A 19,969-nucleotide genomic window follows, 5' to 3' on the forward strand; every position below is an offset into this window, starting at 1 on the left:
AAACTCCATCCGTCTCCTGAGCGGGGACCAGCAGCCTGTGGGGAGGGACACAGGGGTCAGCAGCACTGGGGCCCGGGTCCCATCCACCACTGCCTCCCCGCATCGGGTGGCACTCTGCTGGAGACAGCATGGCACAGAGCGGAGAAGACCACCAACACCCCCACATTCCCCCCAGGACAGAGGCAGGAACTGGGGCTCAGGGATGGACGGGGAGAACCTGTGAAGTCCTATGGCCCTGAGGTCTGTGTTCCCCCTCCTCTGTGCCGTGGGGCCGCGACCAGCTCTCCTCCCCGTATCCAGGCCCCAATCCGGGCCACAGCAACCAGGGGACTCCTCCTCCTGAAGGCCCTTCATGATAAATGCACGCGTTTTTAGGAAGCACACTCTGTAATGACGCGTCATTTCCAGATACCAGCTCATCACTCTTTTGCACAAGCATCTCCCTGTCTGAGCCGCTCTGGACATGGAGAGGAATGGTGATGTGTCAGCAAGGGACCCCCCGACCCCGACCCCCGGGACCCCCGCCTGCCCCTTCTCCCACCCCTGCCGCTGCTGATCCAGGACCCCAAGTCACACCAGGCCGCCTCGGGGCTGGCGAGCCATGGCTAAGCCCTGCGGCCACAGGCACACCTCCAGAGCTCACGTGGGTCCCTGCCTTTCTGACCTGGGGTCCTGCTTGCTCCTGTGGGTGGGGGTAAGAGGGGCAGAGGGGCCAGGCCAGCTCCCCTTTTCCCCCAGCAGGGCAGCCTCCCACCGGGGCCTCCTTCTTCCCCACAAACTCTCCTCCTGGGCCCACGGACACCTCAAGCCCCCGGGGCATTAAAATGATAAACTCTAAGGACAGCAGTTGGTGTGTTATCCAAGGCAGCCCTCCTGCTCTGGGGGCGGTCCAGAGCCCAGCGCAGACTCAGCCCCGACATCCCCACCCCCTCCCGTCAACACCCGGGGTCCCTCTCCCTTCCAGGACTACCCACTCCCCATCATCCTCTAGGAACAGCGACGGAAAACAGCCTCGGTGCCTGATGAGAGTGGTCAGAACTGAGTCTCACCCAAGACCTCTGAAGGAGGTTGTGGATGCCGGTTTTCTAAGTTATTAGAAAGAAAAAAAAAGAAAAACATTGAGTGGTGTAGGTGGATTCTTTCCAACTCTCTGTGGCAAGGCCCTTCCAGACCCCTAACCCAAGGATCTGCATCACCAGGGACAAAGCAGAGCCGCCCTGGGGAGGGGAAAGGAGGGGAGGGGAGGGGATGGGGAGCTCACCGCTCCCTCGCCTGAAGGGCTCCCCCGCCACAACAGGACCAGCCAAGGACAGACACAGGCCCCAGGGCTGGGCGCCGGGTGCACCTCCTGCCTAGGAGGTGGTCACAACAGAGCAGGTGCCCCCGGCTCTCCCTGGCCGTCCCCACCTCCCCAGCCTGCACTGGGCCGACCCCTCCTCCCAGACTCATTCCCAGGTGCGGAAATAGGACATTGAAGCAGGTGGTCACTCCCGCCCCGGGGCCTGCACCACGGGCAGCCCTAGAAACGTCTGCCACGCCAGTGACGAAGCCACGCCACCCTCCCCGTCCCCGTGCAGAACGCGGCAAGCGGGGTCCCACATCCCTTTCGTCTGCCCTCGGCCACCCCTTACCTGCAGCCCCGCACACACACCCCCGAGGCCTCCGAGACCCCATTCTCCCCTTTGGGAACGTCCTTCCTGCTTTGGGAACGTCCTTCCTGCTTCTTCAAGGCACCAGTCAGCAGGCCACGGAGGGGCCGGTGGGCATGACGCGGGGAAACGAGGCCTCTCGGCTGGGCACAGGGCTCCCTTGAACCCACAAAGCCTCCCGGGAGGCTGAAAACCCCAGCCGGCACACAAGCGCATTAGCACCTTTCAGAGCCAAAGTCACAGGCTGGATGCCAGGCCGTCAGTCCAGGCTCAGAGCCGCCTTCTCGCCCCCGGGCCTCCCCTGATGCCCTAAGGCTGCCGTTTTCATTAAGGCAAAGGAGGCACTAATGCATATATTTTCAGCCAAAGAACGGAAATATATGCTGTGGGCATATATTTCAGCCCACAGACCGATTCAAAAGTCACCAGAGGCCCGGTCTACAGGAGGAGGGAGGTTGCCATTCAAAAGAAGGAAATGAGGAGACTTTCCCATGTTCATTCTGCTCTCGCTGGTGATGGCTAAGGCGCCCACAGCCTCGGGGAGCTGGCACGTGCACCTCTGGTTCTGGGAGGGCAGGGGGGCAGCTTGGAAAGCCAAGCCTTCGTAGGAGGGGTCGGGGGTGGGGGAGGGCAGTATGCGATCCCTCCCGGCCACTGCTTGCTGATTCTGGGCTGGGTCAGCCCCCACCACGGCAGGCACTTGGAAGGCAAAGGCCTGAGGTTAGAAACTGAGTCACCTTGGATTCTGAAAGCCCCAGAGATAAGAACATCACCCAGAAAAAAGCCCCAATAGCACTAGTTCAGCAGGGGAGAAGGGGCCAGGCCGGGAACAGCCACCGAGGCAAGGCTGCTGCCCAGAAGGGACCCCGCGTCCAGAACCTTCCCCAGGTTCCTCTGGGGTCTCTGAGCCCCCACGGACCTGGTCCAGCTGCCACATTTCCCAGCTGGTAAGCTGAGGCCCCGGGAAAATGAGGCAGAGGGGAAGCGACACAGAAAGTCAGGAAGCAGAGATGTGCAGGGAAACACCTACCTAAGCCTGAATCCTTCACTGCGAGAGAGGAGCAAGGGCGTCCCTGGGGGCTCAGTGGTAAAGAATCTACCAGCCAAGGCAGGAGCCACGGACTCGATCCCTGGTCTGGGAGGACCCCACACACCGCAGAGCAACTAAGACCGTGCGCCCCAGCTCCTGAGTCTGTGCTCCAGAGCCCGAGAGCCACAACTACTGACGTCCGCGCGCCCGCAGCCTGTGCTCGGAAACAAGAGAAGCCCCACAATGAGAAGTCCACGCAGCGCAACTAGAGAGCGACCCTGCTCTCTGCAACCAAAGAACGCCTGTGCAGCAGTGAAGACCCAGCAGAGCCAAAAATAAATCCACAAACAAATAAAATTATTTTTTAAAAAAGACAGAGGAGCAGAGGTGTGACTTTCTGGAGACGGTGGGGTGGGAGGTGAACCAGAACTTGACCTCCAAACCCACTAGACCACAGGCTCAAGCCAAGATGGTCGGTGTCCAGGATGCCCGGTCAGCCAAGGGAGAGGCCATTAGATTTCACTCCCTGCGTCCTGCATGGAGCCTCTTGGCTAGGTGTGTGTTAAGCTCATTCATTTTTATTTTTCAAAGGCTTCATGGAGAAGCAACCTAAATGTCCATCGATAGGGGAATTAGGGGAATGGGTAAAGGTGTAGTATAATATATATTGGGCTTCCCTTTATGGCTCAGCTGGTAAAGAATCCGCCTGCAATGCGGGAGACCTGGGTTCGAGCCCTGGGTTGGGAAGATACCATGGAGAAGGGAAATATTGATATATACAATGGAATATTACTCCTCCATAAAAAGAATGAAATAATGCCAATGGCAAGAACTAGAGATGATCGTACCAAGTGAAGTAAGCCAAAGAAAATTTTCGTATTATATTTCTTATATGTGCAATCTTAAAAAAAGACACGAACTGGTTTACAAAACAGAAATAGACTCACAGTCAGATAACAAAGCTATGGTTACCAAAGGCAAAGGTGATGAGGATAAATTAGGAGTCTGGAATTAAAATATATACACTACTATATATAAAATACATTACCAACAAAGACCTACTAAATAGCACAGGGAACTGCACTCGATATCTTGCAATAAACTACAACAGAAGAGAATATTAAAAAAGAATGTATATATTTATATACATGTGTACAACTGAATCGGTTTGCTATATACCTGAAGCTAAAACCACACTGCAAATCAACTCTATGTCAATAAAAACTTTAAAAAAGAAACTAAACAAAATTATTTATATATATGCATACAGTTTTTTAAAAAATTGTTTTAAAACCTTCAGGGAGGGATTGCACTGTCCCTCCCAATGTGGTTCTGGGTCTTTCCTGGGCCAGAGACCACGCCCCACCTCTTAGAAATAGCCCGAGAGCAGTCATGTTGGGGACCCAAGTTTCGGCAAAGCCTGTCTTGCCCGGGTTAAGGAGACCACAGCACACATGTCCACCAGACGTCAGCTCAGGGCAGGGCACAGCTGACCTTGAAGCAAGAGGGCCTGCTGAGGGACCAGAGGAGGCTGAGGGGGCCCGGCTGTCTCCCTCCTATCACGACCCCCAAATTGAAGTCCCTGGCCAGGAAGCTCCAGGGACCCCACCTGCACCGCCTTTCCGGAGAGCTGGAGGGCAGACTGGCCTCCCCACACCTCCAGCACCCCCATCCCCGCCCGCCACTCCCCTGCCCACGAGTCTGAATTGCAGCAAAAACAAGGGGTCTTTTCATCCTGCGTTACCCACAAGGACCCAGCCACATACACTGGGGAGAGGATCACGTTGCCCACAGCCAGGCTGGCGCTCACGGGAACCAGGTCTTAACTCAGAGGGGACAACAGGGATTAAGGACCCTGCAGGGAGAGGTGTGAGATGAAATTAAACCGCACTGGGGCCCACCCTCCAAGGGCAGGGATCACCCTCGAGGGTGAGGACCACCCTCCAGAGCCGGGACCTTGGAGGGAGGGCAGGGAACACCCACTGGACCTCCTGACCACACTTGGTCAGCACGAGGGGGTCCCACGACTGGGGGGCTACAGGCTGGGGTGGGGCAGGGCTCCCAGGAAACCCACGGCCGCAGACCAGGGAGAGGAGGGCGGTGGCAGAAGGGGGTCAGCAGACCCCCAGGGAGCTGACACCAAGGGTCCCCCACCCACCAAGGGCTCCACCACCATCAGCCGCATTTCCAGAGGAAGATGACTTAGAAGGGGCTCTCCTTGGACCCTTCTGGGCCCCAAAGTCGGGAAGGCCAGAATATTAGCTCATCTTCCCGAGGCCAAGCCAGTGCCCCAGCAGGCCCTCAAGCGGAGAGCGGGAGGGGGCACACGGGAGGCGCCATCAGGCTGTGATCTCATCAGTCCCCCTGCCCTCCCCCACCAAAACCCAACAGTGGGCTCAAGGAGGGGCAGCAGTCAGCGAGGCCGAGCCCAGGGCGGGACCCAGGTGTGGTGTGTAATGGCTTCATCTGCCAGGGAGACCAGCCGGCCTAACGACCCGCCGTGGCTGGACTCCGGCAACTCATTTAACCCTGAGATGGTGCGCCCGCCCGCTGCCCGTCACAGCCACAGAGGGCGGCAGGGGGACCCTGCTGGGGGCTGGTGACTGGCCAGGATGCTGCCGGCAAGGACGGCGGGGAGGAGACCGATCGGAGGCCTGGGTCCCCTCCTCTGCACCCCTACGCCCGCCTCACCCCACCGTTTCTAAGGCCGTTTTCTCTGTTTTCTGATCCTGCAGGCTTCTTGGTCTCATTTTGAGGCTGGGCGCAGGGGGCTGGGCTCTGAGGGGGTGACCTCCGCAGCCCCCGGGGGCCCTGCCTGTGGCCCCCTTGGTTTGGGTTTCCTACACAGATCTGTGGACCCACACACAAGGCCACCAGCAGGAGCGGCATCCACGGCTGCAGGGCAACCGGCGAGAGGCTCCTGCGGACACCGGGGGATGAGAGGACGCGGACTGCTGCTCGCTCAGCTGGTGAGCGGCCACCTCGAAGGGCAGACCTAAGCCTCGAGGGAAGAGCGGGATCCCCGTGGGGGCAGGAGGGAGAGGGGGCTCCTGCCAACAGAAGCCCTCAGGGCCGGCTGTGCACCTTCAAGGCAGGCAGACCTTGGGGAGGTGCGTGGAGCCCGGCAGGGAGGGGCAGAGTCCCTGACACCAGCCGAGACACAGAGCTTCCTTCCATGCACAAGAGCAAGTGCAAGGCCCGGCCAGGCGTTGTCCAGATCGGCGCTGCCCACAGAACTCTCTGGAACGACGGAGAGGTTCCTTTCCTCTGTTGACAACAAGCTGCGAAGCGCCTGCAAGGGGCCTAAGTGCAGCTCAGAAACCAAACCGCTCTTGTTACTTAATCCGAATTAACTCAGATCAAAACAGCCTCCAGTGGCTAGTGGGCAGCTCAGGGCCAGAGCCAGGAAACCCTGGAGTAGGGTCACCACCCATCAGGCGGAAGACACAGGGGTGTCGGTGAGACACAGGGGCCCTGACATCAGCGAGAAGCTGACTGGGACACTGGACAGCTAGACATCCAAGTCAGGAGAGAGAAGCAGAGAAAGACCAGGGGCTCATTCCAGGAGGGAGGCAGCCGGGCAAAGGCGGGAGGCAGCCAGGCACCCAAGCACTGCAGCCACGGAGGTCTGAGGGCAGGCGGCACACAGCCTTGTTCTAGCAGATGAGCCCAGGGTGGGCATCACACACCACCGGGAGGTCAGGATGAGGAGAAGCCAATGGGCCAAGCCGGAGCTGCCTTTCCTGGGGCCCAGGGCTGCCAGGGGCCAAGAAGCGGCGGCGGGTGGGAAGGTGGGCTGGGCCTCCGATGCTCCGGGGAGAAGTCAGCAGTGGAAGGAGGAAGCCGGGGCAGGGAACAGAAGGGGGAAGACCTTGTTTATTGTTTTGGACCAGGAAACATGAGCCTGTTTGCAGGGGAAAGGAGCCAGGAGAGACCCAGAAACAAGAGGAAGGGGACAATGGTGGAGGCAGGTCCCACGGGGGGGCTGGGAACCCGCCGCCCCACCCCCCAGGCTGGAAGGTGCAGAGAGGAAGAGAAACATGCAGTTTGATTTTCTGTCCTATGTAAAAGTGGGGTGTGTGTGCATTCCCCCAAAGTACAGAAAATACAGAGAAAAAGGCGAAAGGGCAGGGCGGGAGGCTCCCATTGTCCACCCCCGGAGCTCCGGGAGATGTGAATCGAGCCTTCTGGGAGCCCCTGGCACAGGCAGCGTGGCCGGAACCCGCCACAAAGGGCCACTCCCAGAGCGGGCTCATTAGGACAGGAGCCGGTGCGCTCGATGCGGGGCGGGCCCTTGCAGGGGCGCCGCACAATCGGGCCCTTGTAGGGGGCGGTGGGGGGGGCGGGCGGCTCCCGGAGCCTCTGATTCCAAGACAAGAGCGCGCCTGCTTCTTGCCTTACAGCCCAGAGCCGACAGAAAGACAGATCGGGGAAGACAAAGAGATGCTTCCCCTGACAGTTCACGGGCTATTTCTGGAAATGGGTCGGCTCTCCTGCCGTCTGGGTGCTGCCAGCCCTGCCCACCTCTGTCCCCTTGACCGCAGCCCTAAGGAGGCCCCCAGCCCCTCTGGGGTGGCCCAGCCTCCCCCTCCACCACCCACCGCCCCGCTCCACGGGGGTGACAAAGGCCGTCAGTGCCTCCCAGCCTGAAGCCTGGCAGTCTGCTCTGGCTCCCAAGTTGGGTGGCAGGGGGCAGGGGGGTGGGGAGGGGACCACTGGGCCAAGCCATGACCAGGGCTGGGGTGGGTGCTCAGCAGACGCAAGGCCAGCTTCAGACCCAGCTTTCCACTGTCCGCCGGGCAGGCCAAAGCCAGCTCCCTGGGCATCCAGGCGGCAAATGCGGGCAAGCGACCATCCGAACGGGCCTGTCTCACGCTCACGGCTAACGTGAGCCGACACCAGCCTCCAGGCCCGAGGGCCTGGCTCTGTGATGCCCCAGTGTGGGGAGGTGTCCTTGCCGCCAGCTGACCTGCAAACAGGCCACCTCCAGCTCAGGCGACCAGTGGACCCCACAGCTCGTCCCCCAGAGCTTCCCACCAGGGAGGAGTCTCCAGGGAGCATCTCCAACACCCACCCGCCCCGACCAGACAGGCCCATCTCCGAGGACTGGTCCAAGCACTGACATTTCTTCAAGTTCCCAGAGGTGATGTCTAATATGCAGCTGAGGTTGAGAACCACTGAAAAAAGCAAAGAGGTACTTCTAAGGAGTTGTTAAAAGGAAACAGGGAAGCTGGTGGGGGGCGGGGGAGGGGGCGGGCAGTGGGAAGCACAAGTCACCACCCTGGGGGTTGGGGAGGTGATCTGATTTTTAAAGTAGTTGAAGGCCATTTGGCGCCAAATGGCACAAAAAAAAAAAAAAGGCAGGTGGCCAAAGCGGATGGAACTCTGTTGGGTTTAAAACCAGAGGGAGAACTCATCCAACGCCTCTGGGTTGCTCATTTCTCATCCCACCATTTACTGAGTGCCCACCACATGCCAGGAAGACTGGACCCTGCCCTGGGGAAGGTTATGGACTCGGGGACAGACAGGACAGCAAATGGCGTAAGTCCAGAACAGACAGACTTGTTCCGCGTAACCCACACCTGGGGACCAGAGCCCAGCGCCCTCTTCTAGCAGCGCCCAGCCCTGCAGAAGGCGATCAGATGGCAGGGGCAGGTAATTCCACCGGGGCCCTCACCACGGCCCCTCACGAGGACAGGATGGCCAGCCACTGGCTTGGCCTCAGTGCTGGACAGAGTGGTGCCCGCCTGTCATCACAGCAGCCACAGCCCCGCCACCACCCAGACCTGCCCCTGCGAGAGACCCAACCACAAAGGTGACAACCAGAGGAGGACGGGCAGGGCAGTGGCCCGTTCCCTGTGGCTCTGCCAGCTCTAGGAACGCCGAGTCAAGGGGCCAGAGGATGCGAGGGTCTCTGGAACCCTGGGCACAGCCCACCCAAGCCTCCCATTTTACAGGAGGGCAAAACGAGGGCCCAGAGAGAAGACGGGGCTCGCGTGAGGTCAGCTCACGAGTGGGCTGCGGCCGTTGGTTCTGCGTTGTCCGGTCCACACACAGAGCCCTGACCCGGGGGGCGGGTAGGGCACAGCCGTGCCCCTGAAGCTGCCCCAGATGTGGGGGCTGTATCAGCTGGCGGGGGGCCCCTGTGTGTGTGTGTTCAGCGGAGTGCAAGGGGAAGGGAGCAGACGGGCTATGGGAAGTGGCAGTCTCTTGAGAGCGCCTGGGACAGCTGACTGCAGAAAAACTCTCCGAGAAGGTCACAGCTGGAACCGCTCACAGCTGGAAGAGCCCAGCCCAGGGACTGCAGCGGGGCGCGCGGTGAGGGCAGCGCCGCAGAGCCACCTGCCCCAGCATCACGCAGTCAGCCCCACCCCGCCGAGCCAGATGTGCCAGCGGTTCCTCCCTCCACACCTGGCCTCTCCCCTGCTCTCCTCTGCTTGCACGGACCTGCTCCGTCTCAGCTCCCAGCTCCAGCCAACCCCCTCGGCTGAGCTCCGGGCACCCCCGAAGAGGCTGAGAGCCAAACCAGGGCGCCTCTGAGAGCAGCGAAGGGGGGCATGATGAAGTCACACGGCGGTGGCGGGGCACCTTCACGTGGACGGCCCCATCCCCACCCCCACGTGACCTGATGTGACTTGCCTCTCTGCCCCGAGCCCCTCTTCCTCAGCAGAAACAGGGACCCCACCCCGACCCCGCCCCGGTGCGTCTCCTCGAACCTGTGTGGCCAAGCCTGGGGCGGGCCCCCTTTCCTTCCCAGTCTCTTCCGAGAGCCTTCAGGGCTCCAGGCAGTTTGCTCCCAGGTTTCCGGCTTTCCCAGGCATGGCATTTCCTCCTCTCTAAGATACCATCAGTCACAGATGCCCGATTTTCCAGAGGGAGGGAGGGGAAGACCTGCAGTAAACACACACGCTGATTCTAAGATGCAACCCGGCATTGCAACGGAGGAGAGTAAAGCCCACGTTCGAATTCAGGAAATAACAAATGACCAGGGCCTCCGGCCAATGGGGAAGCAGGACGGAGGAAAGGGAAACAGACCCTCACCTACTCCCCAGGGCCCGCAGGCTCTGCTCTGGTTAGACGACGCTCCACACCTCTGCTTAAACATCACACACAGGGTGATCCCAAGAACATTTACCGACGAATCAATACAACTCCTGATCTTTCTGCCCTGCTCCCTGGACAGTGGAGACCAACAGTGAGTTGGTCAAGAAGAGGCAGGCATCCCATCACAGGGGACTGACCCAGCTCCAGACCTGCCCTCCACCCTCCTGCCCCTGACTGCCTGAGGCAGCAGAAGACAGCAAGAGGGGAACAGGTGACAGTGACCAGCTCTCGGTGCCTGGAAGCTGAGGGTGTGGGGGACCATTCCTGCCTGTACACAATCAAAAGAGCATCAGGTCTCTTTCGCAGACCAACTTGTTCCTCTATCGCCAGGCTTCGGGGAAGCCACTCGGGTTCCCTCGCCACCCTGCTCCAGGGAAATTAGCGTTGCCTCCTTCCCAGCTCTGAAATCCCAGGGCACTCCCTGCAGGGACCCCCCGGCACCCAGGTTGTAGGCGTGGGCAGAGCCACCATGGGCGTAAGTATTCTGTGGGCAGGCAGAGTGAGGCTGCAGAGAGAGAAGGCGTGCCTGAGCACCCCAATAGCTCAGGGTGGAGCCCCTGACCCCAGACGTCAGGAGTCACAAGGAGGCAGGCGGGGCTTTGGGGCAGACACACCTGGTCTGAGGACCTGCAGAGAAGGTTCTCTCCTGTGACCACGGTCCCCGTGACAACCACCCTGGAGGCCCCCAACCCAGCCCACACCACGACGGACTCCAGATGGACGCTCCCAAGCTGCCACTCCCCAAGCCCAGCTACATGAATCACCGCGCGTGGCACTCTCAGACTGAGTAACCGCTCAAGAAACGTCTGCTCCTGTTTTCCTTCCTGCTTGAAGGGCGAATTCTCTCAACAACCAGCCCCACCCACCCGCCTCCAGACTATTCTCTACTCCTGTTCTGGACTCGCACAACCAGCTGCCCAGCTGTCTGAGTGCTTCATCGCAGTGGGTTCAGGAATGCCCTGGGCTTGCATGCCTCCCCTGATGGGGAGCTCCCCACCTCCAGAGGCAACCAGGTCCGCCTGGACCACTCTTGTTTGCGGGAGCTGAAGTCCGAATTGCTGGAACTTCGGGGGTCTGCACACAGCACTAATCCCCCTGGGCTGACAGCCCTCCCTGCCTAGCGGCCTCTCACCAACCCCAAAGTCTTTCATCTCCTGGCTCAACATGCTCGCTCTTGCTGTTCCCGAGAAGAGGCTTCCAGGCCCCCTGCCTCCCCGCAGGTCATGAGAGCACCTTGCAGGCTCTGGGCTCTTGGCACCCCTGGTCCAGAGCCACCTGCAGGCCTACGGCTGCTGCTGGAACGCCACCCCTTTCCATTCAACTGGACAAGCACTCCTGTGACTGTGATGGGCGGCGGGCACAAGGGCCCCTTCATAAGCACGTGATGGGGGTCCCGCAGCCCCACCACGAGGAGGCAAATCTGCAGGAGTCCCTAAGCCCATCCTTTGAGGCTCGGTTCTCAGGACACAGATGAGGAAATCGAGGCTTCAACGTGCAGTAAGCTGCCTCCTCTTACACGCTGCCCACTTTACACACACCCCTCCGCTCCCTCCTTCCTCAACCCAGAGGCAGGTCACAGCTTCCCACTTTGCAGATGATAAAACAGAGGTCCCAGAACTCGAGCAGGGTCCAGGCCTCCGATGCTTTCTGCCAACGGGGAGGACAAGCAGAGCGTAGGAAACCCCCCCACGAGTGCAAACCACAGACCACGAGCAGCGGAGCATTTCCCTGCTAATCCTGAAGCTCCAGGATCAACATAAAAACCAAGTCTGTGTCCTAGGAACTCAGAGGCCAGGCCCTGGGTGAGGGGTCTGGTGGGGCCACGACAGCAGAGGGAAGCTGTCTGGCAGGGAAGCGAGGGAATGAAAACAGAAGTGAGGAGGGACCCGGTGCGTGGAAGCTGGCACTTTCCCATCCACAGATCTCTGGAGCCGTGAACTTCAGGCAAGGAAAGAGGACAGCAAGACTGAGGCTCTGGGTCTGGCCTGAGAAGGGGAGCCACACCTTAGCTACACAGGCCCCGCCCTGCCTGGGTCCATCTACAGGTCATTGGAGCCCTGCCCAGGATTAAGCTCCGAGTGGCCTTCCACGGCTGGAAGGGGGCCTCCTATTGGGGGGGCGCTCAGACTGTCCTGGCCCAGAGGGGTGGTAGGCCCAGGCTCTGACACCCAAGGCTGAGAGAGATCCCCTGGACTGATCCAGCCACTCCTCTCTGCCCCAGCCAGCCCACAGGACTGGGAGCTAGTCACCACACCTCTCCAGACCTCAGTTTCTCCATCTGCCATATGGGACCACTTGGGAGCTCTGAACACAATGGAGCTGGGACTGGGACGCTCTGTGGTAGGTATAAACTGTGAGGCTCAGGGCACATGCCCTGGGTTACCAGCCAGTGAGCTCCTGGCCCTGGGGGCCCGGTACCCAAGGCCAGTGACAGGTGGTGGGGTCAAGATGGGGAGGGAGGGGAAAAGGCTTATTCAACCCCGCCTCCTTGTCTTCACTGACCTCTGCCCCCAGGCCTGGCCAGGTTTAGGAAAAGCTGCCCATTAGCCTCCTGCCCCGGGGCTGCTGAGCTGGAATCCCCACAGAAAAGACCTATTCAAGGCCAGAGGCTCTGTCTTTTTTTAAAGACCCAGACCACCCTCACTCTATCCTCCCTTTAAACCAACAAAAAAACACAAGCCAGAGAACAAACCCATCTTATTTTGAGAAGCTCAAACTTTTCATGCAAACTTTTAAAGGTATAAACGGGGCCTGTACAAAGGGCTGCTGGAGGCCCTCGTTCCTGGGGTTAGCAAAAAGGGGAGTGGGCCATGTGACGTGATGGGAGGACTGGGCCGGAGGTGAATGGGCACACGGTGGGCGGCGGGAGGGAGGAAAAAGGTGGGACACGCAGGATGGGGAGGGGGAAGGAAGAACTGTTAAAAATAACTTTTGTTTGAAAATTGCATGAGTTCAAAGTGCAGACCTGACTGTCTGATGTGTGGGGTTCGCCTGTCCCAGTCTGCCCCCCGACTAAATTAGAGCAAAGAGCATCCCAGTCCAGACTTTAATCAGCTCAGCCCGGACTTCTATCAAAGAAAAAGAAAAAAAAAAAGACCAAAAAAAAGGCCTATTTGAATTCCCATTCACAGGCCAGTCAGGCCCAGGCCCAGCCAGGGAGGACCTGGAATACAGATGGGCCGCCACCCACCACAGCCTCTTACAGCCCCAAGGGCACCCAGCAGGACTGCAGGTACCCTGCAGCTTCCAGACAGGACTACAGGGCCACTGCGCCCCAGGAGGTGCAACCAGACACCAGCTCAGCCGCAAACACTAGGGCGAGCTATCTGTCTAAACAGCAAACAGAGTTTCAAAGAGAACGGCCGATGTCTATTTGGCAAACCCCCAACAGGTCCCTCTCTTTCTCATGAGGATCCTTGGGAGAAACACACATGACAAGGCCCTGACAACTGTTGAGGCCCACTGTCTGCAGGGATAGAGGAGCACCCACTCTACAGAAGAGGAGCAAAGAGAGGCTCGTGAAAGTGAAGTCCCTGGCCGGAGGGAAGAGGGAAGAGATTCGAACAGGAGATTGTCTGAGCCCTCCAGGCACGGGGGTTATCAACCATCTGCTCAGGGGTCACCGATAAGGAAGTGACATTTGCTGGGGCAGGAGAAGCAGGGCAAACGTGGGCCGGAATCAAGAACGGGGAGTCAGCAGTGTCTGTTGATGAATATTATCGGCCAAAATGACCACAGGCCAGAGACGTGAGCCAACCCCGTGGCCTGAGCAGTACATGACCCCCGCAGCACCACCCAGGCAACTGACAACTGACATTGCAATCTCAGTTGCCTTCTCAGGAATTGCTCAGAACCTCTCTGAGCCTCTAGTTGCTTGACTGTAAAATGGGGATAATACTGCCTCGCAGGGTTCCTGTGAGGGTAAGCTGAGAGGGCAAAGAATCTGAAGCACCACTCTGGTATCTGATTCCACTTTCACCACCACCCAGACTGGGGCCTGTTATCTGCCTCATCTCCAGCTTGCTCTCCACCCAAAACTACAGGTCCAAGGCCAGAAGAGTGGCTTTGAAGAGAAGGGCCTTCCCTTGTCTCCAGACATCCCACTCATACTGTTGGGAGACCATCTCAAGGCCACGCTCAACTTTGAGACAAAACGAAATTGACAACAATCCCACTGATGACTGAAACTTGTGATCATGACGCTGAGTGCTTATTTCACCCCGACAGAAAGCTGTGCCCCCACAGAATCTGTGGCAGTCCTGTGTGCACGGGTCTTGGGGGAGCGTGGACTCTACAGGGAAAACTACAGCTCCAATCCTCCCTGCCCCTCAGTGGGCTGGGAAACCTCAGGTGGGATCCAGTCCTCCACACCTGCTCTGCTCACAGCAGCCGCGAACGAAGACAGGGTCTGCGTCTCCTTGTCCAAAATAATGCCAGAACTTCTCTGCCAATGTGCCCTGACACTTTAGTGCCCTGCAGAGAAACACCCTCGCCAAGTGTCACTGATGACGCAGCTGAAAACCAGAAACATTTTGCTTCCTAGCCAGAGACTGCCGCAGTCCTCCACTTCCTACGGCACTTGGGGAAACCGAGGCCCAGAAATCTGTCCCTCCCAAGCCCCACCCCTCCACCCCCGCCCCAGAAAACAAGACCAGAGAGGCTGAGACTGGGACTCCTCATTCCCCAAATGGTGCAAACCACCTAACTCTGAACTACTCCCACTGGCCTTAAGGAGCTTGCTGGTGGGAGGTGGGGTGGATAGAGAGTCACTGGAGAGAAACCCAAGTTGTAGCCTTAGATTGCTAATCAGTAATGAAATATCCCTCTACACCTAGCCCTGCCCCAACTCACAGGCTAGGAAGGTAAATAAAACCTGCACTGGGCTAGTGCCCCACCTCCCCAGGGTCCAGTTCCCACCCCAGCCACCACCCCGAGGCACCTGCAGAGGCCACTTGGCCACCAAAGCAAAGAGAGCATGTCCCGTCCCCACCCGGCTCCCAGGCTGTCACTCAGGGGAAGAACAGTCATTTAAGGCCTAGATACATTTTCTCTGAACTAGGTAAGCCTTTAAAGAAAACCAGAAAGGGCTGTTTAATCTCCACCTTCAGGCAAATAGTTCAGGGAGCAGGAACAGCCACCAGAGGCAGGAGCCAAGCCACCAAAAATGTGGAAAGACAGGGAGGAGGGAGAGGAGTGAGGCAGGGGGACAGCCACCGATCAGAGAGCTGGGGACGGGGAGGGCGACCAGCTGCGACAGAGCCCTCTGCCCGGGGGCCCAGCAGTCAAGTGGGCTGGAATACAGTAGCTGGGCTTTCCCGAGGCCAAAGGTCCTCCCACCCACAGCCCAGCAGCTGCTGCCAACCTCCGCACTTCCTGTAAGGTGAGCAGTAATTTACAGACCCCTTCAGAGGCTTTTATCTCTGCCTCAAATCCGGGAGGTAGGGATTACCGGCTCCATTCTACAGATAAGGAAACTGAGGCTCGAGGAGATATAATGCCAGGATCCAGTCCAAGCCTATATTCCTCTGGGAAATATTAAGAGCCTCAGTTGAGAAAGCTCCCCCGGGGCGGGGGGCGCTGAGAAAGGCAGGAGTAATAGCAAACCAGGAAGATTCTTCCACCCCAGTACTCGGGCCCAGCTGCCTGTGACCCCTTCCCTGGGGCAGACAGCACGGAGAAGCCCAGGTGGAATGCCAGCTCTGCCCAGGCACACAGGTGATCATTGCTTGGGGGCTGCCTGTTGTTCCAAGAAGAGGGAAAATTTCGCTTTCGCTCAAAGGGCCTATCACTTCCCTCCTCCCCGCGCCCCCTCCCATTAAAAACTTCCCGGTCCCGGGCCAGGGTTTCCAGGCAGAGCTGCGGCACCTCCAGCCAGCCCTATGGTCCCAGATTCTGAGACCGATAAACTCCGCAGGGGAGAAACTTTTGAGGAGCCTGGGGGTCCCGGACCGGCTGCGGATTCAGCGCGGCAGGGACACGCCCCCATCGCTTAACCGGAAAATTCGGCACCTAAAAAAAAAAAAAGCCCCACCGCGGACTGGCTGGCGATCTCTCCGACGCCAGCCGGAGGAGGGGTCCGGAGTGGCGGCCGCCCGCGGCGGAAGGGGCTCTGGGCCCGAGACGCGCCCTACCCGGCGGGCGCCCTCCTTACCGTGCAAGCCGTTGGGGATGCTTCGGTGGTGCGGCGGCGGCGCCGAAAGGTCGTCCAGGGACCGGCGCGTGGCGACCGCCTTGCCGTCCGGGGCCTTGGGCGGCCCGGGAGGCAGCAGCGGCGGCGGGACGTGGTGGTGATGGTCTGGGCTGCCGCCGCTGCCCGCGCTCGACGTGCTGCTGCCGTCGCCCACGTCCCGGGTACCCGCGCCCGCCGCGCCGCCGGGCAGCGGCCCGCTCAAGCTGGCCTGGCTGTCGATGGAGCTGCGGGAGCCGGCGCCGCCGGCGCCACCGCCGCCGCCCGCGCCGCCCGCGCCCCCCGCCAGCGCCGCGCGCTCCTCGTCCAGCAGCAGCACCAGTTCTTTGAGCTCCAGGTTCTCGCGCAGCAGGGCCTCCTGGCGCGCCTCAAGCTCGCGGAGCTTCTGCTGCGAGCGGGCCACCTCGTGCCACACGGCGCCGGCCGCGTGGCGCCCGAAGCGCTGCCACTCGCGCGCCAGCTTGCGCCCCTTCTGCCGGTCGTCGTCGAGGAAGCAGCACAGCTCGCGCAGCTCCTGGTTGTCGTCCTGCAGCCGCTGGTTCACGTCCTTGAGGCCGCGGATCTCCAGCAAGTGCTGCTGCAGCCTCCGGTTCACGTCGCGCATCAGGCCGCCGTGCTCCAGCATGAGGCCCACCTTCTCGCCCTCCGCGCGCCGCAGCCTCCGCGCCAGCTCCTCCTTGCTCCAGCGCAGCAGCTCCTCGTCCGGCACCTGGCTCAGCTCCTCCGACGCCGCCGCCGCCGCTGCCGCCGGGGGCTTCGCCATGGCGGGGCCGTCACCGCGGCATCGCCCGCGCCCTCGCCCGGCCGGCGCTCCCCGTTCCGGGGCTGCGCTGGGCCGGTCCGCGCGCGGGCGGCGGGGTGGGGTGGGGGTGGTGGTGGCGGCCGGGGGGCGCGTGCGGCCCGCCCCGCGCTGCCTCGCGCGCCCTCACGCAGCGCCTGCCCGCCGCCCGGGGCGCCCGGGGGAATCGGTGCGTCTCGAGACTCGGCGAGCTGGGAACGCTGCTGCGTCGGCGGCCGTGGTGCCGGGCTCTCTCCCGGCTCGGGCTAAGCAGGCGGAGGCCCGCCCCCGGCCCAGCTCCGGAGCCCCAGCCGCCCCGCCTACTCCGGGCGGGGAAGGGGCTGGGCGCACGCGGTCCGGGCCCCGCCTCCTGGGGGGAGCGAGCGGGCGGGCGGGCAGAGGCGCGGCGGGTCCCCACGTCTCCCCCGCGCCGTGCGCCCGCCCTCCCGGCGCCCAGCCAGAGGCGCGCTCGAGCCGTGGTCCCACCCCCGCGCCCGTCCGATTGGGTCTTCCCGGGGGTGTGTGGGAGGGGCGGGGCGCACTCGGGGGACGCCGCGGGAGATGGTACAGTCCACCCTTCGGGCTGCCCGCCGCCCCCCCCCCTTCCGCGGTTCAAGTTTCTGCGGCCGGAGGACGCGGCCTCCGCCAATCCCAGGGCTACAGGGCGCTTTTAAAATGCAGGTACGGCTGCGGGGCGGGGGGGTAACGGTGGGAAAGGTAGGGCAGGGCTTCCCTTAAAGGAGACGCGTGGAAAAGGGCGCCCAGCCCCTTCCTGGGCCCGCGCGCCCCGCCCGCCGTCCCCCGCCCCGAATGAACAAATACCCACGGTCGGAAGGACCGCTCCCCTTCTCCCGGCCGAGGGCACCAGAGGCCAGCTTAGTCTGAGATACGGCGGACAATAGGACTCAGGCCCGGGGGGTCGCTCTCCCCGGCGGAGAGCGGCTCTTTGTCCGCTCCCGGCCCCCGGCTCCTCCTCCACCCCGGTCTCCACCGTGGTCCCCAGCCCGGAGCGCGCCGAGGTTGCAGCGTTTTCCACTCAAGCCAGGGGCTGCGGCTCCGGCATCTGCGCCCCAGGAGGGCCAGGGGGCCTCACCCGCCGTCCCGGATCGGGGTCCCGTACCCTCCCTGCCCCGAGAGGGCGAGGGCTTGAGGAACACGCACCGTTCCCCCGCCAACCCGACCGCTCGTCCCGGAATGCGGGAGGGAATCTGTGACTCGCGACGTGGAGACCACTGGGGAGGGGAGGGGAAGGTCTTTCACTGGGGTCTTAACTCGGGGCGGGGGCGTCGATTCCGCGGCAATAAAAATCAAACCCTCCCCACCGACAGCCTCGCCTGGCACCCGGGTCTCCCCCCACTGGCTTGTGCGAATCCATCTCGTTATCCTCGCGTCCCTGAAGTGCATTTACGGCGAGTCTGCTGCCGGGCGGGCGGAGGGGGGCGTCTCTGCCCCCGGGACCCGCGCCCTCGACCGAGAGCGCCACGGCCCGGCGCGCGCGCCCGCTCGGCAGCGGTTGTCCCGGCTTACAGCGACCCAGCCATTCATTGGACAACCGTGTACAGCGCCTCCTCTAAGCCAGGCTTGCTCTGGACCACTAGGGGATTCTCTAGGGGACCGGCGGCCACTGCCCGCTGGGGGGACTTTGCACTCTGCGGGGAGGAGGGGCGAGAAGAAAATCAACAAACTGGAGAACTGTGAGGCTGTAATAAGTGCTGTGCAGGGGATTAAGACCAGCTGCTGTCGCGGAAAGTGATTATCAGTTACTTTAGATCCCGTGGTCAGGGAGGACCTTTGAGGAGGTGCGGTCTAAGCTGCTGTCTGAGTGACGGAGAAGGACAAAGATAAGGGGGAGGGCACTCCAGGTAAAGAGAACAGCTAGTGCAGAGGCCCTAGGGTTGCCCTGTTTGTGGCCTATTCAAGGAAGAGGTGTGAGAGATGAGGTCAGAGAGACCAGATCATCCGTGATTCTAATGCAGCTGGGAAAGCCGTGGGGGGAATTAGCAGGACACAACATGACCCGATTTGCCTTTTAAGAGCTTCACGCTGATGGCTCAGACAGTAAAGAAGCTGCCTATAGTGTAGGAGACCTGGGTTTGATCCCTGGGTCAGAAAGATCCCCTGGAGAAGGAAATGGCAAACCCACTCCAACATTCTTGCCTGGGAAATCCCACAGACAGCGGAGCCTGTGTGGGCTAGATTCCATGGGGCCGCACAGGGTCAGACAGGACTGATGGACTAACACTTTCTTTTCTTTTTCTGGCCCATATGTGGAGAAGGGGTGGGGGTGTGGGGTCGCAGGGTAGTACAGATTCGCCACTCCCTTCCCCCCCCCATATGTTTAGGAAAGGGTAGTGAGGAAAGGATGAGTTGGGCGGGGGGTGGGGGGGAGCATAGCTTCGAGGGTCAAACCCCAGGGTAGCCAAGGGTCCCCAGGCAGGTGAACCAGTCCCTGGGTCCTGTGGGGGGGCCACCCTCCCCACTGGGGCACTGTGCTTCGAGGACCCAGCCCAGGCCATCTAAGTTTGAGTTTGAGGAGAAGAGTTCCAGCTCTCACTTGAGAAGGCTAAAGTCTTTCTTACCCCCAAAGGCCAACCGGAAGTAATAGCTCCCTGGAGGCTGTCCCCAGAACAAAGGCCGGTCAGAGGCGCTCCTGGGAGAGTGAAGGGTGAGCACCAGGGAAGTCGCTGAGATGTTAGCACTGTTTGTGGGGACCCCCTCCCCCCAATTTGAGCGTGGCTCCAGGTTGTTCCCATAGCATCCAGTCCTCTGATCCTCCAGGGCTGGCAGCTTCAGCTGAACTTTCCAAGAGAAAAATGAAGCCTCTATCTAGAGGGGGTTTACTTGCATCATCTACAAGATGTGGGACCTAGAGTCCCCCTTGCCAAAACTCACGAGAGCGTCCCTCACGTCCCTCTGGTGCAGCAAAGACAAGGGGCTAGAGATGAGGCTACTGGGTAGGAAGTCTCAGTGACAGTCTTTGCTCTCCCCACTGTGGCTGGACAGGCCGAGGCACAAGACCGACGGCAGGAGGGTGAGAGGGTCCAGACCTGAAACAGGCTCCTGAAGCACGGGAAACCGTCCAAGCCAGAGCCCCCTCCCTAAGGGTCCAGCAAGCGCCAAGCCCCCCTAGAACACTCGCGGTCCAACAGACCCTATACCCAAGCCAGGATCCCAAAAATATCGTGTCTTTGGTTTTTTTTAGCTATGTGATCGTAACAAGC

At 60.7% G+C, this 19,969-nt stretch overlaps 1 protein-coding gene across 2 annotated transcripts in view; it reads right to left on the bottom strand.

Annotated features, from left to right (window-relative positions):
- The window catches only part of CCDC85C (coiled-coil domain containing 85C), a 78,115-nt gene extending 61,238 nt beyond the window's left edge, over window positions 1–16,877 (bottom strand). For both annotated transcript variants that reach the window (XM_043922354.1, XM_043922353.1), the window contains exon 1: window positions 15,935–16,877. In XM_043922354.1, coding sequence (XP_043778289.1) covers window positions 15,935–16,733 — 799 coding nt within the window. In that variant the 5' untranslated portion in view covers window positions 16,734–16,877. The remainder of the gene's footprint in view (window positions 1–15,934) is intronic.
- Window positions 16,878–19,969: the final 3,092 nt, after the last annotated feature.

The sequence above is a fragment of the Cervus elaphus genome, chromosome 13 (genome assembly GCF_910594005.1).
Source record: "Cervus elaphus chromosome 13, mCerEla1.1, whole genome shotgun sequence".
NCBI lineage: Eukaryota > Metazoa > Chordata > Mammalia > Artiodactyla > Cervidae > Cervus > Cervus elaphus.